General features: G+C 43.8%; 1 protein-coding gene across 5 annotated transcripts in view; it reads right to left on the reverse strand.

Annotated features, from left to right (window-relative positions):
• LOC122559472 (xylosyl- and glucuronyltransferase LARGE1) overlaps positions 1 to 14511 on the reverse strand; it is a 513835-nt gene that overhangs the window by 153954 nt on the left and 345370 nt on the right. For all 5 annotated transcript variants that reach the window (XM_087997513.1, XM_087997515.1, XM_087997511.1 and 2 more), the window contains one exon: positions 11755 to 11926. In XM_087997513.1, the coding sequence (XP_087853639.1) occupies positions 11755 to 11926 (172 nt within the window). The remainder of the gene's footprint in view (positions 1 to 11754; positions 11927 to 14511) is intronic.

Below are 14511 nucleotides of genomic sequence, written 5' to 3' on the forward strand. Positions count from 1 at the left end.
GGAATGGGGCAGTTGCCTTGCTGATGTCTGCTTGGAGAGGAGATAATAGGACAGAGTGCAGAGTTTCAGGTCAGAGATCCCATTAAGAGTTAACCTCGGCAAGATGGAGTTGGCTCTGACCATTGCCATTTGTTGTCTAAATTCTAAAAGAGAGTTGGCAGGCAACTGATGTCCAGAAGCTATTTGGTAAGTACATCCTGCACATTTAGCACTGGCACTAATCTGCAATCCACTCTTAACAATTCCAGGAAGCTGAATTGTAGAACTAGCCCTGATCCTTGAATTAGGACATGCTTGTCCAGAACAGACCACGACAAAGTAATGAGCAGTCCAATTCGGTCTACTTCACGATTCTTCTGTAGTTCATCTTTGGAATTTTCAAGTTCATCTGCAGCTACCAATTTGTCAATCCACATTCTCTTCATCTCAACCTACTCTATCTCATTTTTTCCCCCAATGCACCAACAGTATAGATCTCTTTGCCTCCTTCAGCGCTCCCTCCTTGCTATAACCTTTATGCTTAAAATAGGACGGAAAGTGAAATCATTTCTCTGCGTACCAACCTTGGCGCCGTTGGCCATCATCCAGGTTTTTCAATTTGAAGGAGCATGAAATTGAAATGTTCTGCGTGCTTCGGCTAGAAACATGAATGCTAGCCAAGTTTGCCTTCTCGAAACTAGGGCTTCAATAATAATCAAAGTATTCTGAGGCGGCATTAACTGAGGTTAGCTGAGGCCCCAAATGGCACTTGTATGTTGCCGAGGCAACACAAACAAGTGACTCACCAGAGAGACTTGCTGTGCCTTCAGGAGTGTCGATAGTTAATGTTATACGGGTGAACTAAATGTCGACCTTGTCATTCTTCCCGGCTCAGCACAGGAATTGTTCTTTTGGTACACAGAGAATAAGAATGTGCTGCCATTGACCTAAAATATGCCAACCTTGTCCTAATTATACTCACACTTGCAGGATGGATCCCGACAGATGAAAATGATAAATGCTAATCTTGCTATTTTTGGTTTCTGAGCAAGGAGCTAATTATTCAGTGCTTGGAATAGACTCTTTTTGTTCCTCTCGCCCATTTTCTCAAGTCTAATTGCGCTCCTGGGGCCACAGCCTCGTCCCGTGGTCACGACATCCCTCTCCCCACTCAACCGCCCATCCTCAAGTTCAGATTTGGAGAGCTGTGACGAGTTGGTGGCTATTTGACTTTGTTGAGGCAACATCAGTGTGCCCTATTCCTCAGCTGTCTGTCCACTGCTAATGGTCAGATGGTGTCCACTGCTAAAGGTCAGATGGTGATTGGTGTGGGAGCTCTGGCTTCACTCTGTCCTTGCTGAAATTGCTCAGTTAGGGAGTGCCAAAGATTTATTTGTGCTTCTCCATCTTCTCTGGCACTTGTTCCTAGCCACGTTTGTTCATTTGTTCCTAGCTGGGGTTTGCTGTACAAAGAGGCAACATTCAGAGAAATTGCATCCATTTCTGTCGGATAAGTCTAAGCGACCTTTGGCCTCCTGAAGCAGCTTTGTAGCTATGGCAGGTTCAGAGGTTATTGAGCATGTGCAAGAAACAGCAAGATACTGTAATGGGGAAAATGTATTGCTGGTGTCTGTAAGGAAAAGATCAAATGGCTTACCCTTCAACCAAACCTATCCTGGTCCAGTTTAGAATCTGTCAAAACCATTCAACTGAAAAATCCAATCTCACAGTCTTCCAGTTGACAACCAATAGCCAGAGCTGCTTGACTGCTGACAAACAGAGCAATTCTCATTTTACAATACAAACCCCAGCCTCTGTATGTTGGAGCTGCCTTCAGAGCAGTGTGGGTTAATAGACTTCTTAAAACAATCACTACCAGCACTAACCTTGTCATACATAATCGCTGTCAGCGCATTTCTTAGAGGCTACATCAATCTAGCTGTCATACACTATGTACAGCATGCTCCTGAATGTAGATGATATCTCACTGACCTCATACAGCACCCTCCACACTAACCCCTTAATGCCCTACATACCATGGCCAGCACCACAGAGCAGAAGATAAACTTCCCTCTGTTAAGAGTAGAACTCACACTCACAAGACTAAGGGCGTGTGCGATTTTCCATTTTAGTTTCTAAGTGTGTGATGAGAAAGTAGTGATTAACACACTTGCCCTCCCAAACCCTTCTCCATTACAACTCTCAGGATCACCTACCAATCAGTTTGTGAAGATCTGACCAGTGAGCCAGTGGAGGCCGGGTAGTATCGCAGCCTATCACAAGCCTCGGCACTGACCTGCCAGCCAATCGGAGGCCTATCTTAGCCAATCACAGGCCTCGACACTGACCTGCCAGCCAATCAGAGGTCTATCACAGGCCTCGACACTGACCTGCTAGCCAAACTGCTGGCAGTTTCTGGGGCCTAAATTCTGACAGTCAAAGGCCACTCCTTAGGCGATCAAGTGGCAAGAAAATCAGTCATTTATTCTCCTCTTTTTGGGGTTGGGGGGGTATTATCAAAGGCAACTCTTCTCTTAAGGGCAAATCTTGCCCAATTATTACCTCTTCTTACTCGCTTGTGGAATTGGATTGTGGAGGGAAAGCAGCACTTTTTAAAAGCAGATAATCCGACACTCAGCATATGTGCTGTGACACAGCTGCTGCAGGTGAGCTGGAGCCAAGGACTGTGGGAAAATTGTGATTCGGCTGGCAGCAAGTAGATGATTGGTCTGTCTACTAGTGACCAGTTACTGATGACAAATGCATGCTGTCTTCCAACAACTGTGTGATTGGTTCCCAGGTTGCTGAACAGCATAAGGCTAAGATCAAGATGGGGTGGAGCGGTCAGAGCTCCACCGGCTCTCTGTTCTCTGCCAAAAAAAAATTTTCAGCCTGAAGAAAACCAGTTAATTTTTCCTTCAATGGTTGCTCTAAGCTTTAATTGATAAGACAGAAATATTTTTATAATTTTGAACCAGTCACCCTGAGCCTTCTGTAAACAAGTGAGAGAATCCAGAGATGGAAGATCAAGAAACAGAGTTCTGATCAGCACTAGAATCATCTCAGCAGATCATAAAAAGGAATCTCTAAATTGCTATCCAGATTCCCTCCACCCAGTTCTCAGAAGGATATTATCAAGCTGAAGAGGGTTAGATGGGATTTAACAGGATATGTACAGCATGCTCCTGAATGTAGATGATATCTCACTGACCTCATACAGCACCCTCCACACTAACCCCTTAATGCCCTACATACCATGGCCAGCACCACAGAGGGGGAGATAAACTTGCCTCTGTTAAGAGTAGAATTCACACTCACAAGACTAAGGGTGTGTGCAATTTTCCATTTTAGTTTCTAAGTGTGATTAACTTCGATTAACTTCTAAGTGAGAAAGTAGTGATTAACACACTTGCCCTCCCAAACCCTTCTCCATTACAACTCTCAGGATCACCTATCAATCAGTTTGTGAAGATCTGACCAATGAGCCGGGGGTGGGCGGGTAGTATCTCAGCCTATCACAGGCCTTGACACTGACCTGCCAGCCAATCAGCGGCCTATCCCTTGCTGGGTATGGAAGGCTTGAGTTATAAAGACAGACTGGAGAGGCCAGGACTTCTTTCAGTAGAGCGAAGGAGGTTAAGAGATGACCTGATAGAAGTTTATAAAATAGCGGGGTATAGATAGGGTTAATGGTAGTTGTCTTTTCCCTCGAATGGAGGATTTTAAAACCAAGGGGGAAAATTTTTAAGGTGAGAGAAGAGAGATTTAAAAAAGATGTGTGGCAAATCTTTTACACAGAGAGTGGTTCGTATGTGGAATGAACTTCCAGACGAAATGGTGGATGTGGGTACAATTACAATATATAAAAGATATTTGGATAAGTACATGAAAGGAATGATTTGGAGGGATATGGGCCAGGTGCAGGCAAATTTAGTTTGAGATTATTTTTGACATGGACTGGTTGGACTGTGCTGTATAACTCTATGACCAATGTTTTTATTACAGTCTGTAACTGCGTGGAGATAGGAAGTTTATAAGGTTACAGTTCAACTAGTAGGGTTACATGCTGATGGTTTGTAACTGTTTACCTATAGCTAGAATCTGCTTATTTCTAATAAATAATAAATTCTTGATAAGTTCAGAAACCTGGTCTGTGTTCCCCTGGTCTAAATTTCAGGTTAGTTGAGGAAACCTGTACTTTTTAAAACATTTATAACTCTGGGAATAGCAAGGCTTGATCTCCAATGCATGACCCCAGTGAGGTGAAAAGATTTGTATGATAGGACTGATTTCTCAACCTACTGTTTGGGTGCCTGTCGAGTGGGCATTCTGGGCACGTTAAACTGCTTATAGAAGAGATAATGCACTTAAGTGAAGCATCTGCTTTCCCTGATTAGTTCAAGAACTTTCAATGCACTGAACATTTCTTTTTGTGGCGTGTGTTTTTTGATAGTGCTGACCTCAATAGACACAACTTTACAGCTACTAAGGTCTGACCATAAGGAATGCTGGGTAAGTTGGCATGGGGGAGAGATTAGACATGTATGGTGGGCAGGGGCATGGGTTTGCATCAGGGCTACATCGGTCCATGGAGATTAACGTTGAGCAGAGGTTGGTATGGTGGGATTAGAGGCCACGGGGGAGAGGTAGTGGTATTGTGCAACATTGGCACATTTCCGATACATATCCCAGTAATCCCTAGAGAAATGCAGTGCTGGTGTTTCATCAAGTGGTGAAAAATGGACACCAACCCAGTGATACCCACTCTGTGCTGAGAAGGAATACAATGTGCCTTCATGGAGAAGCTGTTGAGGGAAACTAGGGAGAAATAGCTGTGGCATATCTTTTGTTTCGGCCTTGCTCAGTTGTATCCCTGAGGGTAATGATACCAAGAGAAGTGGTTTATCCTTCGTTCAGTCTGAAGACATTTACTGATGTTCTGTTAAGTCACACATGGCTTCACTCAAACATGGCTCTAAATAGTCCCTGGAAAAACTGAAATAAATTGTTCGCTCTTTACTGGAGAGAAGGCCCCTCACCCAATTGAGACCCATCCCTCTCAAGCATTACTTACGAGTTAGGGCATTTCACTACATCCTGAACACATTCTCTCCTCGCCGTACCCACTTTATATTCTTTACATTTTCTTGTTTATAGATTATCCCAAATACTTAACTTTCCATGAGAATTTTTATATCCTGCATTTATGCCTCAAATTTCAGTTCCATTGATTTACATTTATATCTCCAGTGGTTTTAGTGTACTTGATTAATGATCTGAGTTTTATTTAATACAAATGTAGCTGAATTTCTCCCCTGCCATCTCCTTTTTAAATAAAAATTTGGCGAACATTATCTAACAGGAAAGACAAAGTTAAAGATCACACAACACCAGGTTATAGTGCAACAGGTTTATTTGGAAGCACTAGCTTTCGAAGCACTGCTCCTTCATCAGATGGTTGTCAATAAACCTGTTGGACTATAACCTGGTGTTGTGCGACTTTTAACTTTGTACATCCCAGTCCAACACCGGCATCTCCACATTAAGAGGAAGGAGTTTACATTTGTGCAGTGTGTTACCTGCCTATGAGATGTCCCCAACTGAGACAGCCAGGATGGTGATTTTGGATTGCAGTGATTGTCATTAACGTGGACAAACACAGCAGCAAGTATGAAGATCCCAAGCAGCTTTGAGAAAGACGACTGGCAATTAAACATTGTGACTAAACTCTTCCTAACAGTTCTGCCCCAAAAGCTCATGATAAATTATACTCAATTCTTTCCTTAATTCAAAATGAGCATTTAGACATCAATGACAAGGCCAACATTTCTTGCCCATTGCCAGCAGTCATAGACCAGTATCGATGGCAGACCATCCTGTTCTGGGAAGTTGAATGTTGCATCTGGTCACTTCAGAGTGAGACTGGAGTCACACAGGTTAGAGTGGACCAATTTGTTACTGAACCAATTAGGGCTTTAGGCCAATTTACCTTTTACTGGCATCTCCTTTTTTAAAACAAAAATATCCTGAATGCAACTTTCTTAAAAGGCCATGGAGAGGGGCGAGGTCCTGTTTTCCTGATTACTAATCCAACAACGAACAGTATAGCACAGGAAAAAACCCTTTGGCCCACCAAGACTGTGCCAAAACATGATGCCTTTCTAAACTAGAAACCTTTTGTGTCTGTTAAGATGTCTCTTAAGCTGTTGTATCTGCCTCCATTAACTCCTCTGGCAACACATTTCCAGGCATTTATGACCCTCTGTGCAAAAGACCTGCCACTCACATCTCCTTTAAATTTAACCATGTTTACTTTAAACCTATGTCCTCTAGTAAAAAATATATCTTATAAAGCATTTTGGAAGATCTGGTGATTGTGTAATGCCTCACAATTAGAGTGCATTATACCTTTAAGAGACATGTTTATGATATCATCATTGTATCATGGAATGTTACCGGAGGGTATAAAGATCTCAGACTCCATCTTAATGGGGACCACTTGAAGCATGGCATGCTACTGTTTGTAACCAAATAGTTTAGCATTAGCCCTGACACTGAAGTGACTGTGATTATAACACATGTAGATCCCAGGAGCTGTAATAAAACTCTATTGAATCTTTTAGTACTGTGTTACACAGATCTAGCTTTTACGTTACAGGAACTGCCCATCAGACCCCAAATACCTTGCTGGAGGCAAAATCCCACATCATAAAAGATGTAACAGAAATGCAAGTCTTTTACTTATTTATATCAACAGCCTTTTTTGTGATATCTTTCAATTTCTAAGGTACGAACTCTGTGACTTTTCTACCCTGAACCTTCCCAATACAGAAAGAGGTTAACTTTACATAGAACCATGGAACAGTGGAGTACATGAGATCATTCAGCCCATCAAACCTATACTTGCTCTTTTGCTGAGCAATCCAATTAGACTGTATGAATGAGTCTATCTAAATGCTGGACTTAATAGTTTTCTCTTTTTTTTTTCTTTCCTGAGAATCTGTTCTCGCGAATCTGTACCTATGTATCTAAAATGGTACGGTAGTGGCGATTTGTAAACTTTTGACTGTACTCATTTGAGTACGCGTGACAATAAAACTAATTCAGTTCAGTTCAATTCAATTCAAATACAAGGCTCTATCAAACATTCATCCAATTCCAATTTTTGAAGGCACTGCCAGTTTTGTTTTCCACCACCTTGCTTTCATGTAGCTTATTATAAATTCAAAACACGTGTTTAGATAAAAAATAGCTTTCTCTCCTCATGTCACCACTGGTTCTTTTATCAATCGTTTTAAATCTGTGTCCTCTGATTATCAAGCCCAGAGCCGTCGAAAATGGTTTCTTTTTATTTACTCTGTTTATTCTCCACGATTGTAAACATGTCCATCCAAATGATTCTTTAACTCCTCTGCTCTGGGGAGAATAATTCCAGCATCTCCAATCTCTTCATATTCCTGAGCATTACATGTAGTCAAGTCCCAACAAAGAGCTTCCTTACATGCGGTTGGCATTTGTCGCTCAGTGATTCAAATCACCTGGGGAGCTTCAGTCAACAATCAATTATCACTTTACCTACTGGATTGTGCTTCTTTAGGGGTTACCGACATTACAAATCATTGGGAACCCGTAAGATCGTTCAATTTTTTTGTAAAGTGAAAGGCAGTAAAAGGAGAGATGGTTCATAAAATTTAATTGTAACTGGGTTAGAAGGTACTGGTTTAGTTTAAATGGCTCCATCACTGAGATCGCTGTGTTTAGATTACATTACAGAGTGGAAACAGACCCTTCGGCCCAACAAGTCCACACCAACCCGCCGAAGCGCAACCCACCCATACCCCTACATTTACCCCTTACCTAACACTACGGGCAATTTAGCATGGCCAATTCACCTGACCTGCACATCTTTGGACTGTGGGAGGAAACCGGAGCACCCGGAGGAAACCCACACAGACACGGGGGGAATGTGCAAACTCCACACAGTCAGTCGCCTGAGGTGGGAATTGAACCCGGGTCTCTGGCGCTGTGAGGCAGCAGTGCTAACCACTGTGCCACCCAGTGGGAACTTAATGGGGATCAGCATGAAACAACAATGTCCTAATGTCCTAACAACAATGTTCTTCCGACACCCTGCACCCCTCTCCCATGGTTTGCTCCACTACCTGTGACTATCTTTGTTCAGCTTTGTCCCTGAGCTCGAGAATTCTCTTCTTAAAGCATTCCACTTTTCTACCTTCCCTGTAAAAACTTAGGAAACCCGACTGGAAAGGAACATGGTTTATTGTTCAACACCAGAATAGAGCCAAAACTCGTGGGTCTGCTTTAGTACTTTTTTTCATATCTGGAAGTGTTATCTCACAGCTGATTTTTTAAAATCCTCATCACCAAATCGCTGTGGTGTTTCTTTTTCACCTCTTCACCACCACCAGGAAATCACCCACGTTTCAAACTGAATAAAAATGAAGGTGTCGAGTGGAATTTCGAGGATTGTGTTTGCAAGTTGAACTATTCCTGAAGCTTTCTTTCGAGAGTCAATTACTTCACTTAATTGTCGTTGAGTGAATAGAGCAAACTGAGGCCATAACAACACACAGACAGGGACTTGGACCGTGGACCGTCAGACTCCAAATCTGATGCTGTTCTCCCAGACTCCCCCAAACTGTCATGAGCAGGTGGGACTTGAACCTGAGTCAGCACGCTTAGAGGTAAGGACACTACCACTGCATCACAAGAGCCCGAGGTCTGCTTTGAAAAGTCAGGCTTAGCCTAATCTGGAGGCAAAACCAAGCTATAGTTCCACTGGGATTACTCCCCTCATCATTTAGAATATTCCAGAAACCCACTTGTTAGCTTCCTCATGCTAATTTTGAATATCTGGACAGTCAGCTCAGCCAGACCGTTTGAGAATGGGTGGTCGGGTGCCGGGTGGGAGTGCCTTCTCCCATGTGTCCTCACAAAGGTCCAAAATTCCCCACTGGCAACTGGGATCCCACTCACTGTTATAGGGACCTTGGGTATACTTTGTGTCTGAAAGGATTGGTGGAGTTTTTCAATGGTGTTGTAAAGGGTAGTGGTGACCATTCAGCGTACATTGATCCATTTTGAATGGCATTGATAAGGACTGAGTTCAGACGGCTATAAATGGCCCTGTGAAATCTGTTCGTACTCACACCCAGGGTCTGCCCCTCATTGGGTACAATGAAGCTGCTAAGGCTTTCTGGTTTTCCTGGCAAGGTTTGCACCCCTTAGCCAGGTTTTCAATATCTCTGTCTACGTCAGGCCGCCAAACATAGCTCCTGATGAGCACTTTCATTTTAGAAATTTCTGGGTAGCTGTGGTGCAAATTTTGAAGAATTGTTTGCCGGCCTGGATATGGGACAACTACCCGGGCTCCCCCCAGGACAATGCCATCTTCTCCGCTCAACCTTTGTGATATAGGGTCCACCATAGGATGATATGACATGGGTTTGCCATCGTAGGGTCCTATTGGGTCCAAGCCTAGATTGGCTTGGCAGATTCTGGTAGAGCGTCTATAATGTTCCAAGTCACGATAACGTCATCCACCGTTGGAGATGAAGGTAGGCTGCTGAGGACATCCACATTGGCTACACGTCTCCCTGGCCTTTGTGCCAAGGTAAATTCTTAAACACCAAAAGCAGTGCCAGCATTGGACCTGAGCTGATGTGACAGGAGGAATTGCCCTGTCTTCCTTCATAGGAGGAGACATTGCAAGTTACAATGTGTTGTCTCAGGGGGATGTAATGGGCTAACATATTTGTTGTCAGTGGTTGTTGTCTGACATTTGCAATGGCTTTCTCTTATGATATTTACCATGACCATTTCTGATGCTTTGTTTTAGCAGGACATGGAAGATGCCAGCAGGTTGGGTTTGAGTTTCCCAGAGGAATTGATGAGATGGAGAAAAGACCTCAACTCTATTGTGTTCCTTGGAGTTAGAGCGCTTTTATTTTGACTTCCACCTTCCCTTCGATAGGGTGTAATCTGTCCATGCTAACCCTTTCTCCAAGGTACGGTACTTCATTTATCTGGAACATAACATTTCTCCTTTTTAGCCAGACACCATTTGCAGAAAAATGCTCCAAAACCTCCTCCAAACATTCCACATGTTCCTTTACAGTAGCTCCTGAACTTAAAGCAGCATCCACTCTGGGCACCCCTTGGAGGATATTCTCCATCACCCGTTCAAAGATGGCAGAAGCCGATGACACCGCAAAAGGCGAGTAAGTGTAATGCTACAGGCCTTTTTCGAATATTTATTGTGATGTACTTCCTGGATGACACCTCAAGCTGCAGATGAAGTTCCAATTTGGAAAATATGTGACCCCCAGCCTTCTATGCTTGGTACCGGGTATCTGTCTTAGCAAGAAGCTTCATTGACTGTCAACTTACAGTCCCCCACAGAGATGGACTCAGTTGTTAGGTTTTAAAACAGGGACTACTGGCATGGCCCATTCAGCAAATTGTACTGGGTATATGATGACTCCCAATTCCACAATTCGGTGTCTACTTTGACATGTATGGCATCCCGGACTGGCCGTGCCTTGAAGTATTTAGATCAGGCCTCTGGTTCTACAAAAGTCTTGGTCCTGCTGCCTTTTAAGTTCCATGGCTCTCCTGGAACACTTCAGAATGACTGCATATAGATCGCCAGAACGTATTTTAAAGATCTGTTAACAAGCCAGGTAGCAAGTCCCTTCCCCAGAGGTTGGGACCTGGCCATTGCACCACCAATAAGAGGAATTGGACTGTCTGTTGCCACGGCATAACTAGGGTGACAACGGTGCCAGTGATACGTAAGGGCTCCCCAGTGTGTGTGGCCCTTGGTGTCTCACAGGCTTAAATGCAACATGCCCCATCGGAGTTTCCTGAAGTCTCCTCCCCAACAATAGATACAGTGGTACCTGTATCGACCTCCATGTCTTGCCGATGGTCATTTACCTGGAGTTTTATCTTGAATGAGGCCCCTTTGGGAACAGTGATATAATTTAGCCATATCCAATCCTAGTCCTCTGACTGATTTCTTTGCAAAGCCCTGCCTTGAGGTGGCTTCGCCTTTCGGTCTGGGCGGGATGCATTTTGCATGCTTCAACAGCCTCATCTGGGGTGAGCTGCCGCATTGAAGTGCTTACTCCTCACTGTACTGTGGAGAACACTCCCCTTCCAGTTCTGGAACCTTGCAGCCTCTGACTCCAATTGCCAATCCCCAGCAACAAACAGGAGCTGCGAGTATTATTTGCCGGGGGCCTGGCTCGGTGATATGGGGTTAGCCTAAGTTTGAGGACAGGGTCATCTATGGATCTCTCAAACTCCTAAGCCACTGTCTGCCTGGGAGGGGGCCAGTTCTATGGCTTTCTCAAGGTCCAGATATAGTTGAGTCAGTGGCTTCCTTTGGTTTGCAATATTACGAATTCCAAAAACTAAGCGATCACTAAACATTTCCCAAAGTGTTGAGCCATACTCACAGTGTTCCATCAATTTCTGCAGTCTCAAAAATTCAGAAACTGGTTCCCCAGGAAGTCTATTTGCTGTGGTAAACCTGTAATGCTACAAAATAAGAGAAAGTTGGGGGTTGTGCAATCTACGATCAGGTCTATCACCTCAGTGAACAGATCGTGAAGTGTAGTACCCCCTTCATTCTCACCGTGGTGAAATGCAAGAGCTTCCCATCCGTATCTGTAAAACAAATTGGCTTACGACTTTACAAAGTGGGGGAGCAGTGAAAGGAGACACACGTGCCCACGGTTACACACTAACCTTTGAACTTGTGGAGCACAGCCCAAAGCTCGGCAATGTCTGTCGCAAAGGTGATATCTGTATCAAGGACAATGACCCGTTCCAAGGAAGCAGGCAGAGTCTTGGTGAGAACCAGTTTCATTAGGCCGTATATCCCTGAGTAATGCTTGTTTGGAATCCATGATACCTCTGGCTGGAAGATAAATTCAAACCAGTTTAAATTAGATTTGATTTTGAGCTTGCATCAATGATTGACATCAACAGTTCTATCGGCAATTCTATTGGCACAGTGTTTAGAAGGAGTGCATTCACTGGGTGAAGACATTAATCGACCTGTTCCAACAGCTCTGCAGCAGGTAAGACTTGAACCCCAGCCTCCTGCATAGAGGTAGGAATGCACTGCGTGACCCACATATTCATTATTTTTAATCAATCTGTCCAGCAACGATGATATCAGACCCGTAATTTGCATCGTAATGCCTCTGGGATTCCTGGACTGATACAAACTGAAGTGCTGACTCAACCTAAAGCATGATTACTGTGGAAGCTACTTCAATACATTGTGGTGTAAGAGAGGATGGGAGCAGGTTCAGATGGAGTACAACAACTTTACAAGCATTGCTGAGCTGAAGAGCAATTTTTGTAAGGTTTAACCATGTTCCACATACCAAGTCTCCTACTTCTCAAGAGTTCAGAAAGGATTTACAATGATGTTGCCAGGGTTGGAGGATTTGAGCTATGGGGAGAGGTTGAATAGGCTGGGGCTGTTTTCCCTGGAGCGTCGGAGGCTGAGGGTGACCTTATAGAGACTTTTAAATTCATGAGGGGCATGGATAGGATAAATAGACAAAGTCTCTTCCCTAGGGTGGGGGAGCCCAGAACTAGAGGGCATAGGTTTAGGGTGAGAGGGGAAAGATATAAAAGAGACCTAAGGGGCAACTTTTTCACACAGAGGGTGGTCCGTGTATGGGAATGAGCTGCCAGAGGAAGTGGTGGAGGCTGGTACAATTACAACATTTAAAAGGCATCTGGATGGGTATACGAATAGGAAGGGTTTAGAGGGATGTGGGTCAGGTGCTGGCAGGTGGGACTAGATTGGTTTGGGATATCTGGTTGGCATGGACGAGTTGGACCAAAGGGTTTTTTTCCGTGCTGTTCATCTCTGTGACTCTACATTGGTCTATAGCCCTCAATAAATTTGCTGATCTAGTCATCTGGAAACTCATTAATGATATTGCCTTGTCAGGGATGCACGGATCCCAGCAAGGAAGTGGTATTGACTGTAAAATATTAGCCTCTCTGAGATTTGACATGCCTCCACATTATATTCCTTGCCCTGCAAGAGTACTGTGTCCAATTCTGGTCTCCCTGTTACAGGAAGGATATTATTAAGCTGGAAAAAGTTCAGAAAAGACTTACCAGGATGTTGCTGGGAGTGGAGGGTTGGACTTATAAGGAGAGGCTGGGGCTTCTTATCACGAGGGTAGGAGGCTGAGGGGTGACCTTGTAGAAGATTATAAAATCATGAGGGGTATAGATAAGGTGAATGGCAGGTGAACATAGAACATAGAAGAATACAGCGCAGTACAGGCCCTTGGGCCCTCGATGTTGCGCCGATCCAAGCCCACCTAAACTACACTAACCCACTATCCTCCATATACCTATCCAATGCCCTCTTAAATGCCCATAAAGAGGGAGAGTCCACCACTGTTACTGGCAGGGCATTCCATGAACTAACGACTCGCTGAGTGAAGAACCTACCCCTAACATCAGTCCTATATCTACCCCCCCTTAATTTAAAGCTATGCCCCCTTGTAATACCCGACTCCATACGCGGGAAAAGGTTCATACTGTCTACCCTATCTAACCCCCTAATCATCTTGTGGGGGATCTTTAGATCATAACGGGGCATATTTTTAAATTGAGAGGAGAATAATTTAAAAAAAAACACGAGGAGCAATTTTATTTTTACACAGAGTGGTTCGCGTGTGGAATGAACTTCCACAGGAAGTGGTGAATGCGGGTACAGTTAGGACATTTAAAAGATATTTGCATAAGTTCATGAATAGCAAACGTTTGGAGGGATATAGGCCAATCGCAGGTAGGTGGGACTAGTTTAGTTTGGGACTGTGGTTGGCACGGACTGGTTGGACCAAAGGGTCTGTTTCCGTGCTGTATGACCCCATGACTCTAAGTTGACAGAGCATTTTTCAGACTCCAGTAATCGCAGTATCCTTACTGCAACACAAGTACAGTACTGAGTTGCTTAGCCCTCTCTATTCTCACGCCTGGCCTTTCCTGTGACAACAGCTTCCAACGGACAACTGCAGATCCAGATCTGCATACCCACGTTTGGTATCAGAGCATTCCAAAAATGGCTATTCATAATCAAACTGCAGAATGACATTTGCACACAGGAGCAACAGTAGGCCATTCAGCCCCTTGAGCCAGCTCCACCATTCAGTGAGATCACAGCTGATCTCTTACCTCACTCCACCTTGGTTCCAACATCCTGAAATAACTGTGCTTGCGAAAAATTCAATTCAATCAGTTGATCCCTTTCTGAAGTTGGGGAAGGGAGTTCCATATTTCCATTGAACTTTGTGTTTAGAATTATGTTGTGATATTCTTCAATGGTCTTTGATCATTTTTAAAGATTCTCCTTCGACCTGGCCTCTCCCATTAGTGCAATCATTTCTTTATTGAGCCTATTAATTATTTCAATCATTTGGATGATCACTGCTTCATCCATTCCCAAGAGAATACAAGTTAAGCTCC

Source organism: Chiloscyllium plagiosum, unplaced genomic scaffold (genome assembly GCF_037043375.1).
Source record: "Chiloscyllium plagiosum isolate Xiang-an unplaced genomic scaffold, Cpla_swu_hap1 HiC_scaffold_19, whole genome shotgun sequence".
Lineage (NCBI taxonomy): Eukaryota > Metazoa > Chordata > Chondrichthyes > Orectolobiformes > Hemiscylliidae > Chiloscyllium > Chiloscyllium plagiosum.